Below are 27,846 nucleotides of genomic sequence, written 5' to 3'. Positions count from 1 at the left end.
TTCAGATGGCTGGAAGCTTTCCTGAGAACGTTTCAACTATTTTAGCGCTGGAACGCCAGCTTGGATGCCCGTTTGGATTGTGTGGAACTAGCTATTAGACAAGGTGAGTGTAAAAGCATTGCAACTTGCTCAGACACTTCCAAATGTCTAACAGGTACTAACTGGTACTAACAGGTACTAACTGAATTTCCCGAATTTTCCAATGTGGACGAGGACAAACCGCATCAGGTCATCCATGTCATATCTTGATATAATTTTCTGTAGAGCAATAGATAAGAACAACATAAGCTGTCCACTTTGTAAAATCGTCAGCTACACAGACGACAAATTTGTGATCTGTATAGTCAACCTAGATAGGTTTCTTAGGTAGGGATCTGGTTACAGGAAGCTGTACACATACACCTGGAGTGCTAAGCTTACACCGACCATATTAGCAAATTAGCTAAACAAGTGTTGATGGAGGCAGTCATTAACAATAAATGGTGGTTTGCCCTGAAAGGGCAAATAGAGTAGAATCGACTAGGTTTAGTGAGGCATTGGTGATAGAAAGAAATAGAATAGAAAGAAACTTAGAAAAGGTGCTGACCGATTCTTCAATTCTTCATGCTTAGCACAAAGGTTGCATTATCAGGGCTAAGGTGTTTGTTCTAAGACACAAGGGAATGAAAGCTGCTCAATGGACCCAAGTGTTGGAGGCAAAATGTGGCAACAAAACCACAATTCGGTCTTTTGGGGACTAATATAGGTGCATGTTACTTGGTCCAAGCAGATGTGTGCAGCATTGTGCTCAACTCCTTGGAATGAATGGTAAACCAGATCACAGAATGGACTTCAGTGCATACCTTGATGGCATGCCATGACTCATCAGTTGAAAATAAATATTCCAAGCAGGTATCAGGTCAGATAATTGAAATCTTCAGAGAAGTAACTTGTGCCAACTGAGGTTCTCACATATCTGTCCTGGTAGCATTAAATCCAAGCTATAGATTTAAGATTCAAGTTTATGACAAACTGTACACCACAGATACAATGTATGTGTGCGTACATGAGTGTGTGCGTGTGTGTGTGTGTGAGTACTTGTGCATGTGTATGTCTGAATGTGAGGGTGTGTGTGTGAGTACTTGTGCATGTGTATGTCTGAATGTGAGGGTGTGTGTGTGTGTGTGTGTGTGTGTGTGTGTGTGTGCTTGCGCATGTCTGAATGTGAGGGTGTGTGTGTGTATACTTGTGCATGTGTATGTCTGAATGTGAGGGGTGTGTGTGTGTACTCATGCGTTTGCATATATAAATACCGGGACTTGCTGTAATGGATAAATGTATACACACAAACCAAAATGATTTAAAGTGAAATGTTTATGTTTAAGCAAAAAGGTTTCTGCTTTAATTGGTGGGAAGCTAATGAGTTTCATTGATCTTTTTGAAAATATATAAAGTATTGACTAAATCAAACATTTAGACGAGTTCACTGTGCTTCAGTAATAATTATCTCATGTCTCATAAAACTAGGCAAGATGTAAACATTAATATAAAGTTAAATGTTGTCCTTGTATTAAAATTAACTGATTATGCATTGCTATTTCTGATATAATTTTTATTACACAGCACATACAGGTCCTCCAATGCATTATATAATACTAGTCGTACCTATCACTATGCTGCTGGGTAACAACCAAGTCAAGATGGAAAAGATACTTCAATAGAAACCTAATACAATGATCACATTGATATGTTCAACAGTAACTGTTTTTTTTTCCTTGAAACAAATTTTAATTCAATCTTTCACACACACATGCACACACATACATGCACACATACACACACGTGCATCATGTGTGTGTGTATGTCTGTCCTTGTGCTTGTGTTGTGTCTGTCTCCCACAACTTATTGACAACCAGTGTTGGTTTGTTTACGCCCCTGTAACTTTAACTTAGTGACTGAGAAAAACAGACTAACTGAATAAATACCAGACATAAAGATAAATACTGGGGTAGATTTCTTTGACTAAATCCTTCAAAGCAGTACTCCAATATGGCCACAGTCCAATGACTCAAACAAGTAAGACATAAACAGTAGAGATAACTGGAACAATTTATCAGTTCATTTTTATTTGTATTAGCATGAGCTGAACTGAACTTAAACTGGAAAAAGGTGCATGATGTGATGGTATGAGTTAAGGTAGTGACTAGCACTTGGGTCAGGACCTTTTTGCCCAAATAGTTGGTCTCTGCTTCATCTCACAGTCCACCAATATAAACACATGTCAAAATATTGAGATGAGAAAGTGAAGAACAAATAAAATCCAAGAGGCAAACTCGGGGAAAATATTTATGGAAACGTTTTTAATTTATTATCTGATATCACAGAGTAAAGCAACACCTCTTAAAATCCAATGATCTGGAGGTTTGTTTGTTTTGAGCAGGAGAGGAAATATGTAGGTGAGATCAGTACGTTGTGGTTTCTTGTACACAGGACAATCATAGATATCGTTGCTTTTTGGCCTCTCAGTGTTAATTGCAAAAACATGGACAACAGGAAGAATTACATTGAGTACTTTGGGAGTCTGCTCAATTACACGGCTGTTCCGCTTGTCCCAGGCTGCCCCATCCAAGAAAAGTCCATGCACATATACACCTGAAATAGAATAATTAAGTTAGTCTGATGTTATCTACATTTATCTGAAAAGCGATTTTGATTCTAACCACATTTGTTCACTCTTTGTAAAGAAATCATGTCTTAAGTAATTGTTAAGTATTCTCAATTTCCACTTCTTTAATACACTTTTATCAGCCACAGAACAGCTTGACTGAAGTTGAAGGAAATATCCAGTGAAATATGCACATCAATATCACAACTCTAACTATTCATGAACAATTTACAGCTAAAACCTATAAATACCAGGCTTCATAATCTCTGACAACTTTTCAGAGTGATTATATAACAACAAAATTTCAAAAACTGAATCAGAAAGGCTAGATACACATCCAGAATATGATTCACGTCTGATCAATTCTTGACCTTTAACAATCTAGAAGTGTGACCCATATTATACTATATATATACCAGGCTATGTCAGATGTTATGTTTCAGAGGCTCCTACGCCTTAATGGTGGGGTGAAGACATTCAAGAACAAAGATGTTATAGGCAAACACAAACATCAACTTCATGACTTGCCAAATGAATGGAAAACAAAGATTCCTGGCATGGCATGCCAGTTGCAATTGCTTGAAGAAGGAAGAGAGACATACCTGTATCAGTGCATACACAGCATTTTTAAAAAGCTCATTTGGCTGTTAGAATAAACTAAATCACACCACAATAGAGACAACAAGGCAATGTCTATGTGGTTACTCAACTTGCAAGAAATAGTAACTAAACCATACTTAAGTTATGTCTTATCCGTCTGAAAAGAGATTGAGACATTAGATAATATAGAGGTGGATATACAACGTCCAACAGAAGGACAGGGTAGGCATGACAGCGCTGGTCAAACCGTCCAACCCATCCCAGCATGGACAACTGATGTTAAATGATGATCATGATGATTGCTCTGTCAGATGTAATGCTTATCTGTTCACATTGTTTTGAATTAATTATACATTATTTTGTAGCTTTGAGATTTGGATGATGTGGTTGTTTATTTTCAGAATGACATTGTAGGGTAGGTGTGAGAGACTGGAGGTTGCCAGTTTGAACATAAAATATGTAGAATATTTGGGTCAGGTATGGCCTGTTTAAATGGCAAAGGGTTGAACCATGGTCACTTAGTCTACACGTTTATAAACAGATATGGAATAGTTCATCCTGGAAACAGCAAAAACACTTGTAATGTGAGAGAATGTCTTGTGTTGTGATAAAAGATTATTTTGTGCAGAAATATTGACTCTGACAAGTATATTTTCCTTAGATGCACAACAAGAATAAAAACGGTCATATAAGTACCATTTGAAAACAAACTATCCAAAAAGTACTTCAAATGATAAGAACAACATTTGAGGATAAACACACATTCAAACACCCTCACATTATTTCATGACGCTAATATGGAATATAAAGAAATATAAATGCTTTTAGTATTGTAAAATCATATAAACTTAAATAAATATTGATTCTGATTGGTATTTGGGCTGACATTGAAGTAAGCAAACTCAAAGTTAGAATTAGAATTTAAAATTAAGATTATTATAAAGCTAAATGTAGATATAGGCACAGTGTAGTGATGTGGTAAGACGTTTGCCTCACAACCACATGGTTCTGGGTTCAGTCCCACAATGGGCAAGTTTCCTACCTTGGGTAAGTGTCTTCTACTATAGACTCGGGCCAACCAAAGCTTTGGGAGAGTATTTGGTAGACTGAAACTAAAAGAAACCCATTATGTGTGTGTGGGGGGGGGGGGGTTAACTGTGTTTATCTGTGTGTCTACATTTGTTCTCCATCAATGCTTGACAACTAGTGTTGGTGTTTTTGTGTCTCTGTAACATAGTGGTTCAGCAAAAGAGACCAATAAATTAAGTACTAGGCTTAAAAATATCAAGTCCAGAGGTTGATTTGTTTGACTAAAAGGTCTTTTAATGCGGTGCCCCAGCATGGCCACAGTTAAATGACTGAAACAATTAAAGGATAAAAGATATTATTTATATTTCATACATTCCTCATAAAGCATTTATAATGTGATTCAAGTACCAAAAAGCTCATACATAAATCCCTGTTGCATACCTTCCTGTGGAGCAGAATTGATATCCTCTTTCATTGATTTTGTGACATTGTTGTTTAGAACAACAGCATCTAAGGCCCAACCTTTGTGTGCTCTTGTGATCTCCTGGCGCATAGCAGTAAGAAAACCCTAAAGATTTAACAGAAGACAATAATAGAAAATTGCATTTGAATATGGAAAACTTTACTTCGAATAAATATATAAAAAACATATTATATGTCTACATATATCGTTGCATATTAGATTTACTTCATGACACATACTATATACACACAAGGAAAATCATTCTAATACAGAATTGAAGCATTAAAAATAATTAACACATTCTAGTGTGTGTGTGTGTGTGTGTGTGTGTATGTGTGTGTATATATATATATATATATATATATATATATACATGATGGCTGTCCACTCGTAACAGAGGAAGGCCATTACTGACCTTTAGGAACATTGGGAGCTCTATGACTAACTTACATTTTGCATTTGTGGCTCTGTTGATGGCCAATGAGCCCTGCTCTTGACAAGCATACACGACTACAAACATTGCAAATCAAGCTCCCCCCATTCACTATGCTAGTAGTGCACTTTTGAGCAGCATGCTTAAGTTCTTCATGCAGAATATGTGCTCTTTCAAAGCTGTCGACCCCCTCCTTAACCTGCTTCCTCCATCTGTAGTGATGACAGTCATTGTTCTCCCAGTCAGTCTCCTGCATATCACAAGCCTTTAATGAGGACTTTACACAGTCCTTAAATTGAAGCTTTGGTTTCTGCCGGGGTTTCTTTCCACTAACAAGTTCCCCATATAGCACCTGCGTAGGGATCTTGCTATCCTTCATTCTAATAAGATGTCCAGTCAAATGTAACCAGTGCTTGTGCACCATCATCTCAATATTCAATTTTTTAGTATGTATGCATAAATTTGTATATGATGCATTGTGAATTTATGTGTAAAAAGGTTGAATTAGATTCATCCTTTAATTTGGAGGTATACTATCTAAATTGTAATATTAACAACTATTTTTTTCTGTTTTTACTTATTTTACTACCTTATACTTAATACATACTAATATGCCTGTGGGCATATGGCGTAGTGGTTAAGAACGCAGGCTACTAACCCCAAGATTCCAAGTTCGATTCCAAGCAGTGACCTGAACACTAATAATAATAATAATAATAATAATAATAATAACATCGAAAAAAAAAAACTTTAGGAATGAGAACCCAGGTTCGAAATTTCTCCAAGAGACCTGATGAGGCTGGAGGGTATATCAGCTGAAACGTTGTGTTAACAACAAACAAGATGAGGACAAATATCCGTCAAATGTAAATAATGTACAGAATTCCTCATCTCTTAAATATAGAATTAACAACAAACAAGATGAGGACAAATATCTGTCAAATGTAAATAATGTAAATAATGTACATAATTCCTCATCTCTTAAATATTGAACTGAAGTGCAGACATGGTTGGGATACATTTGACCTGTAAAAAAAGACTGTTTATACATCAGTTTGCCACTGAGAAAAATGCTTGCTTTAGGCAATAGGTATCAAAAGAACAACAACCATTTTATGGCACCTTCTGGCAGAACGGTGATGGCATTTCTAGTTTCTTGGCTATCATCAGCACCATGTAAGACATGGGACACAATCCTAAAATCACCTTGGAAACTTTTGCTTCCTTATAGGGAATCAGTATCAAAACATGAACTGACTATTGAAGGTTGAAATTATAAAACATTTGAAAAAAATAATTGTTTCAGTAAATGCAGCATGTGATAAAACTGTGGAGACATAACAGAGTATTAAAGCAGAAGGATTACTTGAGGATTAAAGAAACCGGTCATCCAAAAATAATTGGGACGTCCTTCAAACACCCAGTTGTAAAACTGTTCATTTCTTTCAATGAGATCTGTGAACCAAAATCCTAAAGTTGCAGCATCCCATGAAATCTAAAAATGACAAAAAAAAAAAAAAGATTATTTTAGAAAGAATTAAAATTGTCCAAAAAAAGGGAAGTCATTATTTTATTTCATTCACACATAAAGTACCAGGTCAATTGCTCGTGTATTCCATCACAGCAAGTTCATAGCACCCCTTTTTTTAATTATAGATTTTTTATACTCAGGGAACTCTTGTATACTAATGATTTAGTTTTCGTAGTTGAATCAACCAAAGGTTCAGAAAGGAAATTCAAATCTTGAATAAAACCTACAATGGAAAGGACTCAAAGACTAATGTTTTTAATTAGCAGGAAAGGTGACAATGACAGTAAAGTGGCCAAGTTTCATGTACTGAAAAGGAATAGGTAAGAATTCTATATAGCGTTTCCATTTTAAATGATGGACACACAAGAGATGTAATGGGATCAAAGTCAGGCTGACAGAGAAGGTAAATAGCAGAAGTAAACATGGCTTCAGAAGACATCTCCAAAACATACCAGTTTGGAAAAGCAGATGTCAAAATGTCAAGCAATGCTACTGATGATGATTATATGAGTGTGTTGTGCATGTACCTCTCTCTCACTCTCTCTCACTTATTCTCTCTCTCGCTTTCTCTCTGTATATACATTTCATTTGATATATATATATATATATATATATATATATATATATATATATATGGGAGAATATACAAATAATAACAACAGACGAGGACAGGTGGTGTAAATAACAAAAGTATATATTAGTATGACGCTCGGGAATACGGAAAGTCTTTGACGTTTCGAGCTACGCTCTTCAACAGAAAGAATACGGAGACAAGGAGAAAAACACGGAGAAAAAAAATTGAATAGTGTTCAGTCAACGGTCAATCATAATAATGGCCGATCATAACAATGGCTGACAGGAAGTTAGAAATTCTTATTTCAGGAGAGCTAAGAAAGGGGGAGATAACAAACGGTGATCGGGAACGAGGGGCTGTGTGTGGGAGGTAGAATGCTGGTGTCTTGACGTATGTAGTGTGAAAATGGGGAAGGGAGAAAGGGAGAAAGTAGTTGGTCAGTTGTAGTGTGTGCGTGGTGTGATGCGAGGGTATTGGTGTGGTGTGATGTGAGGGTGTTGGGAGGTGGGGAAGGCATGGGTGGAGTGTGGGTTAGGCTGAGGGTGGGGTAGAGGTAGGGGTCTGTGGGTAGGGTGGGGTATGTAGGTAGGGTGGGTGGTGGGTGTAAGGAATTGGATGGGGTGGAGTGGGAAGGTAGAGTAGGAGTGTGTTGGGGTGTGGTGGGATGAGCTTATGAGGGGGTGTTGACGAGGAGGGAGAAGGGGAAGGTGGATGTAAGAGAGGGGGAAGATGGGTATGGGAGGGGAGAGGAAGAGAGGAGAGAGGATGGGTATAAGAGAGGGAAGGTGGATTGAGAGACGGGGAAGGTGGGTATGGGGGGAGAGAAAGAGGGGAAGGTGGGTATGGGGGGAGAAAGAGAGGTAGGTGGGTGTGGGGGGAGAAAGAGAGGAAGAGAAAGAGAGTGAGAGAGAGGGGAAGAGAGTGAGAGAGTAAGGGTGAGAGAGTAAGAGAGTCAGAGTGTAGAGAGTAGGAGAGTAAAAGTGTAGAGAGTAAGAGTGAGAGAGGGGGGAGTACGAGAGGTAAGAGTGAGAGAGGGGGGAGTACGAGAGAAGAGAGTGAGAGAGAGTAAGAGAGAGGAGAGAAAGAGTAGGGGTGAAGAGAAGTGGGAGTGGAGAGAAGTAGGAAGAGAAGTAGGAGTGAAGAGAGGTGAAGAGACGTACAAAGAAGTAGGAGTCGGAGCAGGAGGTGGGGGAGGGGAGAGATGGGTGGTAGGAGGGAGGGTGGGGGAGAGAGACAGGAGGAGGGGGTTAGATGAAGAGTGGAGGGGAGTTGAGCCCATGTGGCGCAAAGGGGCGAAGATAGGAGATTAATCCCTGTTCACGGCGCAAACGGGAGTCCGGATGGCCCCTGTGCATGGACAATCCAAACACAGACAGGTGTTGCCGCAAGGAGTGGCCGGCAGAACGGAAGTGGCGTGACACTGGGGTGTCATTGCCGACGTTGATATCGCGGAGGTGTTCCGCGAATCGGTCGGCCAGGCGGCGCCCCGTTTGTCCGATGTACAGAGATTGGCAGAGAGAGCAGGAGAGGCAATATATGATGTTGGTAGACGTGCAGGTGAAGGAGTCGGTGATGCGATAGGGTCGGTGATGGGTGCTGGTGAGGAGGGTGGTGTTGGAGAGGTAAGGGCAAGTGCGGCAGCGTGGGCGGGAGCAGGGGAACGAGCCAGGTTGGGAGGTTGGGTTGGGGAAGAAGCTGTGGACCAAGAGGTCCCGTAGGTTGTTGGCTCGTTTGAAGGAGGGGAGGGGTCGATTAGGGAAGATGTGGGAGGTGGAGGGGTCGGACTGGAGGCGCCGAAAAGCTCGGAAAATGGAGCGTTGGAGGGGTAGGGTGGTGGGATGGTAGGTGAGGGGAAAAGGGAGGCGGGAAACGGCAGGGCGGGTTCGGGGGGAGAGAGCAGATGCACGGTCCACAGAACGTGCTCTGGCAAGGGCGGTGTGGATGGTGGTGGGTGGATATCCACGCAGGCTAAAGTGGTGAACCATGAGTTGAGACTGAGTCTCAAAGTCATGGCTGTCGCTACAAAGTCTGCGTAGACGGAGGAATTGGGAATAGGGGATGGAAAGTTTTGTGTGTCTAGGGTGGGAGGAGGAGAAGTTGAGATAGGAGTGTGAGTCTGTGTGTTTGTAGTGGATGGAGGTGCTAAGGGCGGAGTGGAGGATGCTGACCGAAATGTCGAGAAAGGGGACAGAGGTGTCAGAGACAGTACAGGAGAAGTGGAGGGCAGGATGGAAAGACTGAACGAAAGAGAGGAACGAGTCAAGATGTTCGCGGGAGAGTGAGGTGGCACCGATACAGTCGTCGATATACCGACCGTATAGTTCGGGAGTAGGACCAGTGAAACTGGAGAATATTTGGGCCTCAACATAACCAACGAAGAGGTTCGCGTAGTTGGGGCCCATCCTCGTCCCCATGGCCACTCCCGAGACATGCTGGTAGATATCTCCCGCGATATATATATATATATTCCTTGAGGATTGTTTGCACAAGATTCCTGCTGTTAAACTCTGTGTTAAAAAAATTGTTGTTTTCTGGAAATATCATGCTACTAATAAATTGATTATAAAGCTGAAGTGAAATACAAACAGTGCATATGTTTAAAATGTGTGTGTGCGCATGCATGCAAGGATGCATGTGTAATGTGTGCATGCATGTGTGCATGTATATTATACATACAGATTCAGAAGCAAATGATTGCAATCTAGCTTTCACAAAAATTATCATTGGAGTTGAAATAAATATTGGGTTACGAAGAATTGTAATTTATTTTTCTCAATGATATTACTTCAGATATTTTTGTTATTGAATTTTACTCCATTAATATTTTGGGAAAATGAAAAGGTTGTCAATACATGACGGTAGATTTTTCTCTCGTCAGATCTCAGTTTGTATTCAGTCACAAGCTTTGTATTGCTTATTTTGGTCTGAAAATTTCTTATTTCGTAAAAATACATCCTTGCTTAAGTTTTCTATTTCACATTTGAATTCATCCTATTACTTTTCTTTGGTATTTATTACAATGATATGTAATAAAATAGAATCCACTAGGTTATCAGAAAAACCAATGAAACTTCACTATTATGCACATTATATGATAATTTGAATATAAACTGAAGTTGTCCCCAACTATTTCAATAAGGTCTATTTGAAAGTTTGAGCTCAGTATTGCAAGCTAAGAAAAAATAACAATTGCATTACTTCCCTGTAAACTAAACTGCTCTGTTAAGTTAAATCTACTAGGTTAATCAGAAATTAAAAAGGAGTCATTGATTTTTGTCACTTTGGTAACTCAATTTATTCCTGTGGATGCTAATTTCATTTGAAAATAGTTTTATACTTCAATTTAGTTTTACTACTAATGGAATAACATCTAGCATTAGTAATACTTCAAACAATGATTTACTGTTGACTAACCTTCTTCCAGGAGACTGGCACTCTTGCATTAAATATGTTGTCTAAAGCATCTCTAAGATTCTCATTGATGATGATTGTACCATCTATACCAAGTTTCAGGTTGACCAACGTGCTACGAACTGTTGAAATAACTACTTGCATGCGGTCCACTTCTTGTCGCAGAAAGATATTCATGGGCTGGATTATTCCCATCTTTTTTAGCCGTTCTTTCACCTAGAATATATTTACCAATATAAGACAATTTAAATAGAAACTAAAACCAGTAGATTTATGTTGCTCAAATGATAGTTAGCTTGAATATAATCATTGCATTGGTCACAAAAGCATCCTTTTACAGACTAAAGAATCACCATTTTGATATTTCTTTGTTATCAGATGCACAAAATATTCATTTCTCCCTTTGAAATTAGTCCAGAAATTTGTAGGAAGGAGAATCAGTGAATTACTGACAATATAATACAGTTATTTATTTTATTGATCCAGGAAAGCTAAAATCATACTCGTTTTGAGTAAATTTACCAAGAGCTCACTATAATGGTTTACAAGAAAAATATTTACCTTATAAAGTTCATAACCAGCACAAAAACTGAAAATTTCCAAAACACTCTGTAGCTAAAATTTTATTTATAACAGAATATGAACTCAAAACATAAAATAAAATAAAAATTTCAGTGTTCTGGGTTCAAATCCTATTATCAGCAGCTTGAACTTTCATCCAGCTTCGATTAATGAAATAAATACCTGTGAAAATCATCATCATCATCATCATCATCATCATCATCATCATCGTTTAACGTCCGCTTTCCATGCTGGCATGGGTTGGACGATTTGACTGAGGACTGGTGAACCAGATGGCTACACCAGGCTCCAATCTGATTTGGCAGTTTCTACAGCTGGATGCCCTTCCTAATGCCAACCACTCTGAGAGTGTAGTGGGTGTTTTTACATGCCACTGGCATAAAGGCCAGTCAGGCGGTACTGGCAACAGCCACGCTCAAAATGGTGTATTTTACGTGCCACCTGCACAGGAGCCAGTCCAGCGGCACTGGCAACGACCTCGCTCAAATGTCTCTACACATGCCACCGGCACAAGTGCCAGGAAGGCGACGCTGGGCACAGGTGCCATCAAGATTTCGCTTTCACTTGCCCCAACAGGTCTTCGCAAGCCAAGTTTCATGTCCAATGAAGGAGACGACATGTGAGTAAATTGACTGTCATACCAACTCTTCTACAATATTAACTTTTCATCAGCTCAAAATTGAATATTTCAATTATAATCATCTACATCCTAAATAACATGTTTATTCCAGTAATGGTACAAACATCAAGCTAAGTAAAACCATGGTTGTCCTTTCATACAGACTGTCTTCTGCATCCCTCTCCAGCTGAGTGTCCCTAATCTCATAGGCTCTTGGGTACTGGTGTCACATAAAAAGCACCTGTTCCATGTAAACGCACCCAGTACACTCTGTTAAGTGGTTGGCATTAGGAAGAGCATCCAGCTATAGAAAATGTCCTAAAAGGGACGTGGAGCCTGGGCCGCTCTACAGCTGGCCAGTTCCCATCAAACCGTCCAACCCATGCCAGCATGGAAAATGGATATTAGAGGGTGATGATAATTCTGATGCAAAAATTTGTATTTACCTCAAATGGGTTATAACTATGTGGCATCTTCTCAAGCATGTCATTAGCATATTTGTAGACAACACTCTCTCTTGTCTCACCTTCTCCACCTCGGGATTCTTTTGGTTGAATATTCATCATAGTCAAAAGTAGATCATTGGCTGTATTGGTTTGATATCTGAAATGTGTGAAGCAATAAACTATCCTTTTATTACTATCTTTACGATTGCTGTTTTTTGTTTTTTAAATTTCCCGTAGGCGTAGGAGTGGCTGTGTGGAAAGTAGCTTGCTTACCAACCACATGGTTCCGGGTTCAGTCCCACTGCGTGGCACCTTGGGCAAGTGTCTTCTACTATAGCCTCGGGCCGACCAAAGCCTTGTGAGTGGATTTGGTAGACGGAAACTAAAAGAAGCCAGTCGTATATATGTATATGTATATAAATATATGTGTATATATGTTTGTGTGTCTGTGTTTGTCCCCTCAACATTGCTTGACAACCGCTGCTGCTGTGTTTATGTCCCCGTAACTTAACGGTTCGGCAAAAAAGACTGATAGAATAAGTACTAGGCAATAGAATAAGTCCTGGGGTCGATTTGCTCGACTAAAGGTGGTGCTCCAGCATGGCCACAGTCAAATGACTGAAACAAATAAAAGAGTATCGATTTATTTAATGTCATTTATTTGTTAGGGAATTAATTATAGGAAGATAGCTTAAACTCTATATAAGTATAAGAATTAAGAGCTGTATGTTAGTGTTATCTGCACTATTGATCTTAGTGGTATCAGAAATTATCAATTCTGAGCGGGAGTGTGTCAAATGATATTGTCTTGATCTGTTTGTTAATGAGTGGTAAGGATTAAAAAAAATAAAGATATTAATTTTCTGATATATTTTCAATATGGCATCTCTGTATACTGGATGACATATATGGAGAGTGTAATCATAGCAATAAGAGCAAATAACTCTAATTTACTGAGCCTTACAAAACCTTTCAATTGTGGAGATGACAACACATCTGCATTCTTTTTCTTGTGTGAGCTGCACTGTTTTCGCGTCTCAGACACTAACTGGAGTGCAAATTCAACTCTGAGACAAGAAATCAATGCCCAGGAATTGATGTGTTGTAAATACTTATGAAGACATATCTCTTTACTCTTTTGCTTGTTTCAGTCATTTGACTGTGGCCATGCTGGAGCACCACCTTTAGTCGAACAAATCGACCCCAGGACATATTTTTTGTAAGCCTAGTACTTATTCTATCGGTCTCTTTTGCCGAACCACTAAGTTACGGGGGACGTAAACATACCAGCATCGGTTGTCAAGCGACGGTAGGGGGACAAACACAAACACACAAACATATATATATATATATATATATACATTTATACGACGGGCTTCTTTCAGTTTCCGTCTACTAAATCCACTCACAAGGCTTTGGTCGGCCCGAGGCTATAGTAGAAGACACTTGCCCAAAGTGCCATGCAGTGGGACTGAACCCAGAACCATGTGGCTGGTAAGCAAGCTACTTACCACACAGCCACTCCTGCACCTTTGTACCTTTGTGTAATAAACTTACCTGTATCTAACCTACCTGAGAGATGTGACAAGTAAAAGCCATACCTACAATGTATACCAATGATCATTATACTGTGTCAGCAATTTCATCCAAATTCATGCAATAGTTATATTTTTGTGACTTTATACAAGACTAAGTACATCTCAGCAAAGTCTCTAGTTTCTAGCAGAATGAAGAGACTTATATACAGGAAACATTGCAGGACCTTAAGAGTTAAAGTTGAACAATATGCAGATATAAATATAGCCATATGTTTACAATAAGTCTTCCAAAAGATTTTGTATTGACTGCTGAGTAAGTAAACAGACAACTTTGGAAACAACTGATGAGCTTGCACAGGAAAACATAAATTTACAGATCTATAACATAAGGGAAAAAACTTGCATATTATATTATACAGAAGGAGGAACTTTAATAGTTTCAAATGTTATTTAAATAGAAACTGAAATTTTATGGAAGAATATTTGTTCTGACGACGCAAAGCATTATTTAGGTTTGAAAATGTACTCTTACGTAATATCAGCATTGGGATGTAAACCAAAAGCTTGTGGTGTGTCCACTGGAGGGAGTTGTTCAATAAACTGGCGGAAATCCTCAAGTGTCTTGAATTTTGGTATTGTGTAACCTGTTAATAAAGTCAAAATATGTTCCTATTTAACTTTCTACAAATATAAAATAGTAGTCAATTAGTTTATTAACAAGCTTATATTTCTTTTTCATGAAGATGTTCATTCTCAGAATGAATGGCTGTATAATCAGTCACACACAAAGCAAGATAAACTTTCTTTCATTACAAATTTGAACATCATTTCATCAATTAAATTGGTTACACATAAATTAGTTGGATGAATGAAGGTGCATGGCTTAGTGGTTAGGGTAATTGGCTCACAATTGCTATACAATTGCTAGGTCAGGAGTTCAATCCTGGTGGTGCATTGGGTCTTTATTTCCTGTTGCTCCAGTACACTCAGCTGGCAAAAATGAGTAGTACCAGTAATTCAAAGGGCCAGCCTTGTCACACTTTGTGTTACTCTGAATCTCTCCAAGAACTACATTAAGGGTACATGTGACTGTGGAGTGTTCAGCCACTTTCACATTAATTTCACATGCAGGCTGTTCTGTTGATCAGATAAACTGGATCCCTCATTATCATAATTGACAGAATACCAGTAAATAGAATACAAAATGTTTAATAGATAGGATATTGAAGAAATGCATTTGTCATACAAAGTTATTATATGTCAATGCCACTGTTAACATCCAGCAGTGTATGCTGAGCAATAATCCTATCTTTTTTAAAGAAAAGGGGGTTTAACATTAAACAAAATATATCCACTGTTATGACAGCAAGAGAAACAAAAGCACCCACAAGAAGCAGAGAGTCAGAGCTTTTTAACTGCTGGAATCTTGCTGCAAACATCTTGGAAGAATGTAACAGATGAATGTAGTTTTGGGATCAGCCATAAAATAGATCTCACCAAAAACAGGCATGGCTGTGTGGTAAGAAGCTTGCTTCCTGACGACATGGTTCTGGGTTCAATCCCACTGCATTGCACTTTGGGCAAGTGTCTTCTGCTATAGCCTTAGACCGACCAAAGTCTTGTGAGTGGATTCAGCAGATGGAAACTGAAAGAAGCACGTTATAAGAGTGTATGTGTGTGTGTGTGTGTGTGTGTGTGTGTGTGTGCATGTGTGTGTCTTGATGTCTGTGTTTGTACCCCATGACAGCTTGACAACCAGTGTTGGTGTGTCTACATCTACATCCTTGTAACTGAACGGCTCAACAAAAGAAACCGATAGAATAAGTACTAGGCTTAAACAAACTAAGTCCTGGGGTCGATTTGAATGACTAAAAAGTCCTTCAAGGTGGTGCCCCAGCATAGCCATAGTCTAATGACTGAAACAAGTAAAAAAAGATAAAGTAATACAACAAAATTATAATGTTCCTGTCCAATTCATGGGTCAATGAAGCCAACTGTGATGATGAACTATCTTAAAATATCTCACTCTTGTTCAATACATTCAGATGGCTACTGGCTACATACAAATAATTCTAAAAGGTAAAATTTTAATCATACCAGTATAGAAACTGAAAGTATCTGAAAACATCTCTTCACAAAACCACACTTTAGCAAAAGTATTTAACAGCCTTTTGTCAAAATCGTCAGTGACACGACCACCATATTGCACTTCACTGATCATGTAACGAACTGTGCTCCAGGAAACTCCCTATAAAGTAAATATAAGATATATTTGGAAAAAAAAATTCTATGAAAGTATCTTATTTGTAATAAACAAGCATTTTCATTCATAATTTCAAATGTATTTTAAATTTGAAGCTTAATAATTACATTTAGCATCAAGTAAAAAGTCAGCCTCCATTGAAACTCAAAATTTTGTCATCTAACCATTATACAATGAAGAATAAGTTGAATGTTGTAGATAGAAGAATAACTGAAATTTTCATAGGTTTGAAATGCTTCCAAGAATATATAAGTTTGCAGTAGAGAATGAGAATGAATGGGATAAACATGCAGTGAGAAGGTAGCTGGTATATATATATATACAAAAGAAAGCGATAGTGATTGTGTTAACCCTTTAACATTAAAACCAACCACATCTGGCTCAAATATTCTATCTGTTTTGTGTTCAAGCCAACAAGATCTGACCTCACACGCCTATGCTTCCATGTCATTCTAAAAATAAGCAATCACATCATCAAACTTCCAAAGTTACAGGATAATACTTGATTATTTCAAAGCAGTAAAAAAAAATAACATTACATTTGACAAAATAATTTGAATACTAATGGGTTAATGGAAAGATACATTGTAGAGCGGAGATAATAAGGAGTGGGTGGAGGACATGTTTATAGCCATACTGAGTGAAGAGAAGAGAGTGAACAGATTAGTCAAAATTGACTGAAAAAATACAATTTCTACTCCAATTCCTTTATACAATTTGTGTCAACCTTCCTCTCTATTGTCTCTGCTCTATGGTCATGGACTGACAGTTTCTCTTCTTTGAGGTCATTAACGCCTGATTTGCTATACAATGCCAAAACAGCCCTCATAGATTAAAGAAAGAAAAAAAGGATATGGTATTTACTACCAAATGCCTAGTAACTGACCAACTGTTCACCAGGTGATGATAATCAGAACTGACTGATATATATATATATATATATATATATATATATATATATATATATATATATATATATATTGGAAAATGTGTGAGATCCTTGGTACAGTTAGGTATATTTGAAAAAAGAAAAAGAATGACTTCACTGGTAGTTTTTATCAGTTTAATTTATTATTTTTCAATTTTTTAATAATATAAATTTTAGTTCATAGATCTAGTAAGTTCTTTGTTAACGTAGGTGTGGAGAAGTTTAAAAAAATTTTTTTTAAAGAAAATTCAAAAAAAGACCTCTCCACACCCAAATTAACAAAGAACTTACTAGATCTATGAACTAAAATTTATATTATTAAAAAATTTTAAAACAATAAATTAAACTAATTAGAACTACTTGTGATTTCATTTTTTTTCTTTTTTCAAATATATATATATATATACACACACACATACACACACACACACACACACACACACACACACACACACACACACACACACACACATATATATATAATTTAGAGAAAAAAATATAGCCCTATTCCTGCAATGGGCTTTCAAATGTTTTATCAAGAATCTGAGCATGTCATCACCTATTGAAATAAATTCTAAAACATAATGCCTTATAGACTGTGTTCTTAAGTAAGGGATACTTACTTTCTTCGGGTCAATTTCATCTAAATGTGTCTGAATGAATTGCACAGTTGCTGTGAAATCTGCTTGGTTGAACTCATAGGGAATATTCCATCCTATAGGACCAAATTTCCTCCTTTCTTGAACAGTTGTGTGCAGAAATGCTACAGCATACAACATCATTTTCCATGTTAGTGTAGCATTAATATCCAGTTGCTCCTGCATAAAACAACAAAAGAAACATCAACATCACCACTACTGTCGACACCACAACAACAACAACAAAGACAAAACAACAACAACAATAGCACTGTAACCAGAATCAGCATCAGCGCCAACACCATCAGCATTGTTATTGCTTTTATTTCCAGCAGCACTACCGGAAATATTAGTACACTATACAACAGAGAGAAGTAGGAACTAGGCAAACGTTACCTGCGTCACATTGCCATAAGTCCTTTTTAACCCAGCTTTTATTCCCTGGGGTGGCTCGTTGGTAAATTTAAGAGACACCTGGAGAAGATTAATTGGGAACTTTGGATGTTCTTCTGTGGTTACCCAACAACGGAAGTCCTCATTAATTTTTTCTGTAGTAGTCACCTTGAAAAGAAACAAGTTTATATTTTCTTTTATTAATTCAACAATCATTAGTCACCTCTCCTACCTAAATCAATTAGTTTATCATAGGCACCACATTAAATAATTTCAAAAAATAATTATAGAAATGTATTTAAAAATTCATCCAACAAAGGAAAATACAACCTCAGTTACACATCAAAAATAGCTAACCTCATAAAAGCCTTCAAACACTATACACCAAAACCACATTCAACTGGTGTTAAACAAGTAAATAATCGTTTATATCCAACATCATCATCATCATCGGCGTTTAACGTCTGCTCTCCATGCTAGCATGGGTTGGACGATTTGACTGAGGACTGGTGAACTGAATGGCTACACCAGGCTCCAATCTGATTTGGCAGAGTTTCTACAGCTGGATGCCCTTCCTAACACCCACCACTCCGAGAATGTAGTGGGTGCTTTTACGTGCCACCTGCACGAAAGCCAGTCAGGCGGTACTGGCAACGGCCATGCTCAAAATGGTGTATTTTATGTGCCACCTGCACAGGAGCCAAACAAACAAAACTGGTAAACCACAGAATAATTAGTGTCAGCATCAACAAAAAATGGTTACACTATACATTATACTCTCTCAATAACAACATCAAATAAAATACTCACACTGCAATACATGTTTCCAATGAAGAGCTACATGCATACACATGCCAGCCTACAGCTCCCTACTGCATGTGCTATTACTGACATCTTGCTCCTCCAACCAGATCATCCTACCAGGGCCTTACTCATGTTCAATGCAGCAGCTATGGGCAGGAAGAGGCCCTGTGGAAGGCCCCACACCAGATGGTTGGATGTGATTGGGGAAGATTTCCAGGAGCTCAATGTCATCTTGCAAGATGCAAAAGATCTGGCATGGGACCACCAGTGATGGAGAGCACTGGTGGACCTGGTTGACTCTACACATGATGATGCGTCTGAGACCTCTAACCTGGGATTACCCCAGTCCCATCAAGTGAGAGCATGAAGCAAGAAGCAAGCAAGCACAATGCAATACAAGAAGACACCCTCATCAGAATTCTCCTGAAAATCACTCCACAAAAAAATCATAAAAGAAGACAGGAACACAAGATGAAGAATATGTACCATCTACTATGATATCAACAACCTCTTTCTATCAAGCACCCAAAATGCAAGACAAACATCTAAAAGTTAAAATGTCTCTGGACCAGAAAAAAGTTTACTTACAGTGACAAATAATTCAGTCATGAATTCTAATCCAAGATGGCAGTTCTGTAGCAAGACCCAATGACCCTCTTGCATTGATATACTCACTAATTTTCTGGCATGGACCTCTTGACCTTGTCCCATGGATATGGCACCACATTCTGCAAGTTAAATTATTAATGTTAAAAGAATTTCTTGTCACTTCAACTCATGCATCTTTAAAATGATTTCTTTTATTAGCTATTCAAAAATGAAGCAAGGTATCCAAGAGGTTTGAAGATCCTCTCAGACTTTTGAAATAAATACCTTTAATGTTTAGTTTGAGCATCAAGAAACAGAAGTCAAGAAAAAATGTTTGACTTCAAGGTGTATTTGTTGGACAACTGGATAACTGGACAACTTGATGTTCTTCCTAGCACTTACCTTCAATAGTAAACTGAGGAGACTTTTAATAAATTAATAAGAAGATTATTTTTCTAACCCTAACCCTAACCCTAACCTCAGTTTTACTTAATCTAAAGATTTGTTCTCAAAGAATATGGTGCAATGAGTACATATTACAAACCAATCCAACTCATATAAAAGCACTCTGTTGGTTACGATGATGGAGGTTCCTGCTGATCAGATCAATGAAACAGCCTGCTTGCGAAATTAATGTGCAAGTGGCTGAACACTCCACAGACATGTGTACCCTTAACATGGTTCTCAGGGAATGTGACAAGGCTGGCCCTTTGAAATACAGATACTACTCATCTTTGTCAGCTTGGTGGACTGGAGCAACGTGAAATAAAGTGTCTTGCTCAAGGACACAACACATCACTGGGAATTGAACTCATGACCTGATGACTGTGAGTCAAATACCCTAACCACTAAGCCACACACCTTCACCCTAACACATATATTTCGTAGGTAAAATGATTCTTTCAAAAATGAAACTAGTAAAACAACAAACAGTTTTTCTTAATGTAATTTGATAAGGAAATTAAAAATTTCTATTTAGCACTATGTTGCTATTTTGGAGACAGAGTTTTGAAAGCAAAATATTAAAATATGTTCTTCTTAAATCTAACTGATCAGCAAAATAAATTATAATCATTAGAACATGAATCTTATCCCTTGTAACTATTTGTCCTACATGATATATTTAATCAATTCTTTCACTGATGAACTTTATGTTGTCTTACTAAATATATATTTCATATATATTAATTACATGTGACAGTCATTACATTGTCTCATTAAATAAATTTATTTACAATAAAGGTAAAAAATAAAATGAAGAAAAAGAAATTGTTTTAGGGCATAAGGGAAACTGAAGAATAAAATTGTTTGAAGAATTAAAGCAAATTTTCATTTTTAAATGCAGACACTGACAGCTTTGGGCCAGGACATGCTTGTGCATTGCTCAGACTCGCAAATTTTCATTTTAATGTGTTGTTTCATATCCATTCATTTCATGTTTGTGATTTTACATGTATAGAAATCACATTTTTTTCAGTATATTGAAGTAGCAGACATGACTAATTCATCACAAAGGATATTTGTTCTTCATTAGTTTGTTAAACAGAATCCACAGATAAGTACTGTAATATTTCATTTCCTATCACTTTCATTTTAGGTAACCTATATTATGTTTTGCAGCATTTCTACATTTCATTGCTTTCCTTAAAAATTGAATACAGTCATATATTTCTTCAATTGACAACCAAGCACCACAATACATTGACTTTGCTGTGATCTGTAGGCATATTCACTCATTTATTATCATCTTTGTGAAGTTATTCTACCAATTTTCTATAGCTCATTTTTATATTATTTATTGGTTATACCTACAAGTAAGTATTTCACTGTCCTGTGTTCTACCTTCCTTTAACATAGTTATTATCCTACAACAAGAGGAAGATGTACACTAATCCTGATAAATCATTATATAAGAAAAAAAACTAGTCAGTTTCATCCTCATCACAAGCTGCTGAAAAGACCTTCATAGGGTCTAATGTGACAGTCTAATGTTACAGTGACACCAAATATATGTAGATATGTCTCCTTGGTACTCAATCAGTCATGTTTCCAACATATAGCTGTACTTTGCTAAATAATACTTTTATCAAATGATTTATTTGGAATCAAAAATCGATATGAGTTCAACTGTAAAACTTCAAATTGCTTCTGCCAGATCAATAGCAGATACTAAAAAAATTCAATTTGTAATTCCTTTTTGATACCATTATATGTAAACTGGAGTATTATAATTACAAGTTAATACTTACTCATAACTTTCTTTTTAGCAAGCTTCTCAATATTGCTTGTTGGATCAGAACCCATTGACAGAAAGCAAATCATAGGAGTATGATTGTCAGATTCATCACATATATCTTCCAAATTCAAAATTCCACTTTCAGCAAACTGTAACAATCAATTTAAAAAGTTCTTTTTATTTGACACAATGTGGCATGAAAATATGAAAGCCAGTTTGTAAGAATATGAAATTAGTTTGCTTGCAAAAATCCACCTAACTTCTTTTGCTCTATAATTATAAGCTTTGGGAAAATGGTTACGGTTTTAAACAAACTTACACTTATATTTTTTTGTCCTCCATCTTACACAGAGTCTAAATCAATGGTAATTAACAGAATAGCATATAAAATGAATAAATGAAGGAATAATTGTCATTCAGGGATCAGTGCAAGTTTTAAAAATCAACAATGCTACAATGAACAATATTTGAATTTTGGTAGAACCATTAATACTGCATTTGACTCACAGAAAAAAGGCGCAGATAGCACAGAGTGATTATATCTGCCTGGGGATACATTTGAATATGATTTAGTTAAACTACTAGATATTAAAACAAAAGGGATTCCTAATCCTTATCCAGTAATAGTAGTTACCTATGTTGATCATTTTATAGCACTATGTAGTTCATAAAGACATTTCAGTGAGATTAATAGCATAATCTCTCCAAGAGACTATGCTGTTATATACATCATTATAATAATAATGATATATATTTTCATGACAGTACAAAGACAAAAGGCCAATAAACCTTAAAAGAAATTTTAGCAATATATTTTTCAACTGAGGCAGTGAACTGGTGGCGTCGATAGCAAAACAGGCAAAATGCTTAGAGTCATTTCATCTGTCTTCACATTCTGAGTTCAAGTTCCACTGAGGCCGACTTTGCCTTTCATCCTTTTAAGATCAATAAAATAAGTACCAGTTAAGCATTTGGGTCAATGAAATTGACTCACCCCCTCCTCCGAATTTGCTGGCTTTGTGCCAAAATTTGTAACCAATTTATTCTCCAACTGCCCATGAAATATCCAGTAACATTCAACCTTTTCTAAAAAGCCAGTTTTATATTTTTGATCGTAAAATTTAAACTGGAAAGATAAGTCCAAATACCTGATGCAAGAAGCAAGTGCATTTATTGAGACAAGATACAAATACAAGATGCCTAGCATGTAAGTTGTGCATTATCTATTAAGTTTGGTCACAAACATAGATCTAACTTTGTCAGTTATCAACAAAAAGAAAAAAATCACTTTATTACCAGTATTATTTTATTTCTTCAATTATGAATATGAAATGTTACAGACGTATGTGGCAATGTTAGATAGGAAAAGAAAGAGTAAGAGAGATGGAGAGAGAGAAATAGAGAGAGAGAGAAATAGAGAGAGAGAGAACCATCAGCATCAGGATACACACCTGAGGTCCCATTGCTTCAGCAACAAATATCCTTGCCATCGGAATAACACGATCTGGGCACCACGAGCGTATCAGTAATAGTTTGTGCCAGGAATCTAATGATTCAGTGTAGCCATCTGGTATTTGGGCCTCTTCTGGGACATTATCATCAAACCAATGCTTCCAGGCCTTCACATAAAAGAAATAAATTGATAGAAGTAATTCAGTTGTATGTATCTTAACCCTTTAGTATTCCGATTACTCTGTCAAATGTAATGCTTTTTCATTCATATTGTTTTGAATTTATCATACATTTTCTCATAGCTTTGAGATTTCAATGACATGATTGTTTATTTTTAAAATGACACTGTAGAGTAGGTGTGAAAAGCCTGATCTGGTCACTTTGAATGCAAAACAGGTAGAATATCTGGGCCTGATATGGCCAGTTTGAATACTGAAGGGTTAAACATACACATATAATTCTAATAGTATTCACATCGTTCTTTACTAGAAACAAAAAGTCTATTTGATCAAATTTGACCCAGAACCTAACAACTAAAGCACTTTAGAAGCACTATCACAGCCAGCAGATCCAGCAAAGATATATTACATATACATGCCAAAATAGCTATGACTTATTACACCCATAATTAGTATTGATCATTTACAATTATTTCTAAGTTTCATAGTAAGACAGGCAGTAAACAAACATTGATAGAAAATAAACAATTAAGATGAATTACTTATAAATCTTCTGAAAGGTTTATTTATAATGAAGTGGTCTTACAGACAGATTTCACTTGTAATAAGGACATCAGTTGACTTTTTTATGGACAATATATCTATTTTATACACAGAGTGGCTGTGTGGTAAGTAGCTTGCTTACCAACCACATGGTTCCGGGTTCAGTCCCACTGCATGGCACCTTGGGCAAGTGTTTTCTACTATAGCCTCAAGCCAACCAAAGCCTTGTGAGTGGATTTGGTAGACGGAAACTGAAAGAAGCCAGTCGTATATATATATATATATATATATATATATATATATATATATATATATATATATATATATATATGTATGTATGTGTGTTTGTGTGTCTGTGTTTGTCCCCCCCCCCCACCATCGCTTGACAACCGATGCTGGTGTGTTTACATCCCCGTAACATAGCGGTTTGGCAAAAGAGACCGATAGAATAAGTACTAGGCTTACAAAGAATAAGTCCTGGGGTTGATTTACTCGACTAAAGGTGGTGCTCCAGCATGGCCACAGTCAAATGACTGAAACAAGCAAAAGAGTAAAAGAGTACATGCAGGCATGGTTGTGTAGTAAGAAGGTTGCTTCCCAGTCACATGGGTCTGGGTTCAATCTCACTGCATGACACCTTGGGCAAGTGCTTAGTGTAGATTTTCTATGCCTGTATCCACTTGCTGATGACGACCCCACCCTTGCCATTACCATAGCGATGGCTGTGTTTTCACAAAAGATTACAAACAAATGACACCACTGGCCTGATGGTCATACTTGTTTACAATGACCATGCAATCTCAAGTCAAGGAGACACACATACACTCACATTTGCACATATGCATGTGTACATGTGCATACATGTATGTGCACACAGACACACACAAACATGTACACAGATGCACATTTGCATGTATATACATGAATATACATGCACACACATACAGGCACACACCACACACACATGCATAAACACACATACACATGCACATGCAAGCATACATGCATACATGCATGCACACACACACACACACACACACACGCATGTGTACATGCACACATACATGCAAGCACACACACACACAATACATACATACATGCATACATGATGGGTGTTTATCCAGTTTCTGTCTACTAAAACCACTCACAAGCCCCTAGCCAGGCTGGGGTTACAGTAGAAGACACCCTTCTATGGTTCTACACTGTGAAACTGAACCTATACTTTATATAATTTATACTAGCTGACCACTGTCAATAATGATGGCTAATTATTGTATTTTACATATAAGGCATAAAATAAGGTACATAATAATCACACATACAAACATTCACATACTTCCCTTGCACATACATACACACAGTTACACACACAGAGTTGAAACACTGATGTTTTTCTTTCCACCCCTTCCTTCCTTATTCATCCATCACCCCTTCCTTCCTTATTCATCCATCACCCCTTCCTTCCTTATTCATCCATCACCCCTTTCTTCCTTATTCATCCATCACCCCTTCCTTTCTTTCATTGCTATTACTTTCTCTCAGTCTCTCTCAGTCAGGGCTATTTTTCTCCTTCACTGAATTACTATTTTCTCTCCTCCTTCGCATCTGGTGTGATTCTGTACAGATATATATACATAGGCATAGGAGTGGCTGTGTGGTAAGTAGCTTGCTTACGAACCGCATGGTTCCGGGTTCAGTCCCACTGTGTGGCACCTTGGGCAAGTGTCTTCTACTATAGCCTCGGGCCGACCAAAGCCTTGTGAGTGGATTTGGTAGACGGAAACTGAAAGAAGCCTGTCGTATATATGTATGTATATATATATATATATATATATATATATATATATATATGTATGTGTGTGTGTGTATATGTTTGTGTGTCTGTGTTTGTCCCCCCACCATTGCTTGAGAACCGATGCTGGTAAGTTTACATCCCCGTAACTTAGTGGTTCGGCAAAAAGAGACCGATAGAATAAGTACTAGGCTTACAAAGAATAAGTCCTGGGGTCGATTTGCTCGACTAAAGGCGGTGCTCCAGCATGGCCACAGTCAAATGAGTGAAACAAGTAAAAGAGTAAAGAGTATACAAATATACAAATGTATAAAAATGCTATGTTCATTATTATATTGTTATATTAGGAGATATTTCATTTGTTCTTACCTTATCATTTCTTGTTACCTGTCCAAGAATCTGTGCAAACTGTGATAAGTTACTCAAAGTCACCAAATTAAGCCAAGTCATATCTGAAATCCACTTCTTTGGCTTTGGTTGAACAGCATTCAAATCAAGAGCTGCTCCTCCTACAATGAGAAATTTTATGCTTAGGTAAACTAACCTTTATTCTGAAGAGTGGATATAGAGAAATTTGAACATTAAGAGTGTGTTAAAAGTCATCAGCATCATCATCATCATCATCATCTTTTAACATCTACCTTCCCTGTATACATGGGTAGGGTGGATGACAGGAGCCAGTCAGGTAGAAGACAACCTTAGGTTACTGTGCCTGTTTTGGCAGGGTTTTAACTGCTGGATGCCCTTCCTAACACCAACCACTCCACAGAGTGGACTCAGTGCTTTTTACATGGCACTAGCACAGGTGAGGTTAGTTTTGGCATGATTTTTACAGCTGGATGCCCTTCCAAATGCCAACCACTTTACAGTGTGGACTGGATGCTTTTTATGTGGCTCCAGCACTGGCAGGGTCACCAAGTAACTCACAAGACAAGGAATTTTGAGAGGGGCAGGGGCATTTGAGGAGGGAACTTGTGTTTGAGGAGGAAAAGTTAGAGTGTGACAGAGAGAGACAGAAAGAGTGAAGTGAAAGAGAGGGAGAGGAATAGAGAGACGGGGAGGAAGAGAGAGAGGGAGAGGAATAGAGAGAGGCGGGACAGATCACAGATATTCTGTCTCCATTAATTGTTAAGGTTATCTCTACAGATATTCTATTGAAATTATAGCCAGCACGTAACAAAAAATCAGTGCTGGCTATATTGTAAAGATAACCTATGTGAAGCACACTGCTAACTTAGGTAGAACATGGTATTGACTTTTAAAAACATTTAATACACTCGATAAAATATTATGGTTGCATAACGAAATGCTGCATCCCTACAAGTCATTAATATCTATCTCCATTCTCTTTTCAGCCACTATTACAGTGCCCTCTTCTCCTTGGAGATGGCCAGTCCCATCTCCACTCAGCTACTCCTAAGTTACACATATCTCCTCCTCTCAGCACCCATATTGTGTCCACTTTACTGGCCCTGCACTAACTACTATATCTAGTCCTTTCTTCTCAGAATGCACCATTTTGGAATAACCCTTGAGATCTTCTATTTGCACATTTCTCTTGGAGGGACTGCAAAGTTCATAGGCACAGTACCTTCCAAGAAACCAATAAAAACAAAGTTGAATATGAAAACAATGTTTGTTACCTTTAATAAATGTATCAAATTCCAAGGGTATGATAGATCCTGAGGCAATGGCAATCTTGATTGTAAGGAGAAGGGTAAACAGAAACTTATCTCGTTCATACAGACCACGGCAGGTGTATGTGAATATCTTGAATGTAAAGTATTCGATAATGTTCATTATACGTTTAGATGTGACCGGTGACTTGGCAGATTTCTTAATGGAGTAATCAAAGATTCCCAGGAACTGCTTCAGTGATGTTTGGTACATCACATTCACTAAACTCATTTCCACAATGACAAAGTAAGCAATACTGCCTTGGGATGCAACTGTAGAGTAATAAATAATATTGAATAGATGTAAGTATGATATTGCATATATATATATGTGTGTGTGTGTGTGTGTGAATAAAAATAAATATAAAAAATGAAAATAAAAATAAATACAAAAATATACAAAAAAAAGGGTTTTGTATGATCGTGTATAGAGGAATATATTATTTAAAGGAGTTCCAACTCTGTCTGTTTTTTATGTTTTATT

The 27,846-nt window shown here is 37.3% G+C and overlaps 1 protein-coding gene across 1 annotated transcript; it reads right to left on the bottom strand.

Annotated features, from left to right (window-relative positions):
* Positions 1–2,319: 2,319 nt before the first annotated feature.
* On the bottom strand, positions 2,320–27,630 carry LOC149133436 (dynein axonemal heavy chain 8-like). Its single transcript, XM_089358347.1, has 14 exons — positions 27,330–27,630; positions 26,056–26,195; positions 23,172–23,339; positions 21,734–21,869; positions 19,485–19,624; positions 18,096–18,260; positions 17,685–17,879; positions 15,968–16,118; positions 14,403–14,514; positions 12,333–12,489; positions 10,689–10,901; positions 6,536–6,664; positions 4,715–4,841; positions 2,320–2,631 (listed from the first exon to the last, which is right to left on the bottom strand). The coding sequence occupies exons 1-14, from the start codon at positions 27,592–27,594 to the stop codon at positions 2,348–2,350; spliced, it is 2,382 nt and encodes a 793-aa protein (XP_089214473.1). The 5' UTR covers positions 27,595–27,630; the 3' UTR covers positions 2,320–2,347.
* Positions 27,631–27,846: the final 216 nt, after the last annotated feature.

This window comes from Octopus bimaculoides, chromosome 10, assembly GCF_046866305.1.
Source record: "Octopus bimaculoides isolate indiv1 chromosome 10, ASM4686630v1, whole genome shotgun sequence".
NCBI lineage: Eukaryota > Metazoa > Mollusca > Cephalopoda > Octopoda > Octopodidae > Octopus > Octopus bimaculoides.
This window is presented reverse-complemented; position numbering and strand designations above follow the sequence as displayed.

Excerpts from the sequence above, each read along its gene's own strand:
- LOC149133436 (XM_089358347.1), bottom strand. The coding sequence starts at position 27,594 with ATGAGTTTAGTGAATGTGATGTACCAAACATCACTGAAGCAGTTCCTG. Across the intron at positions 12,490-14,402 it reads CATCCCAATGCTGATATTAC|ATATCAAACCAATACAGCCA; the intron begins GTAAGAGTACAT and ends CACACATTTCAG. Across the intron at positions 4,842-6,535 it reads CCGGTTTCTTTAATCCTCAA|GGTTTTCTTACTGCTATGCG; the intron begins GTAATCCTTCTG and ends TTAAATCTTTAG.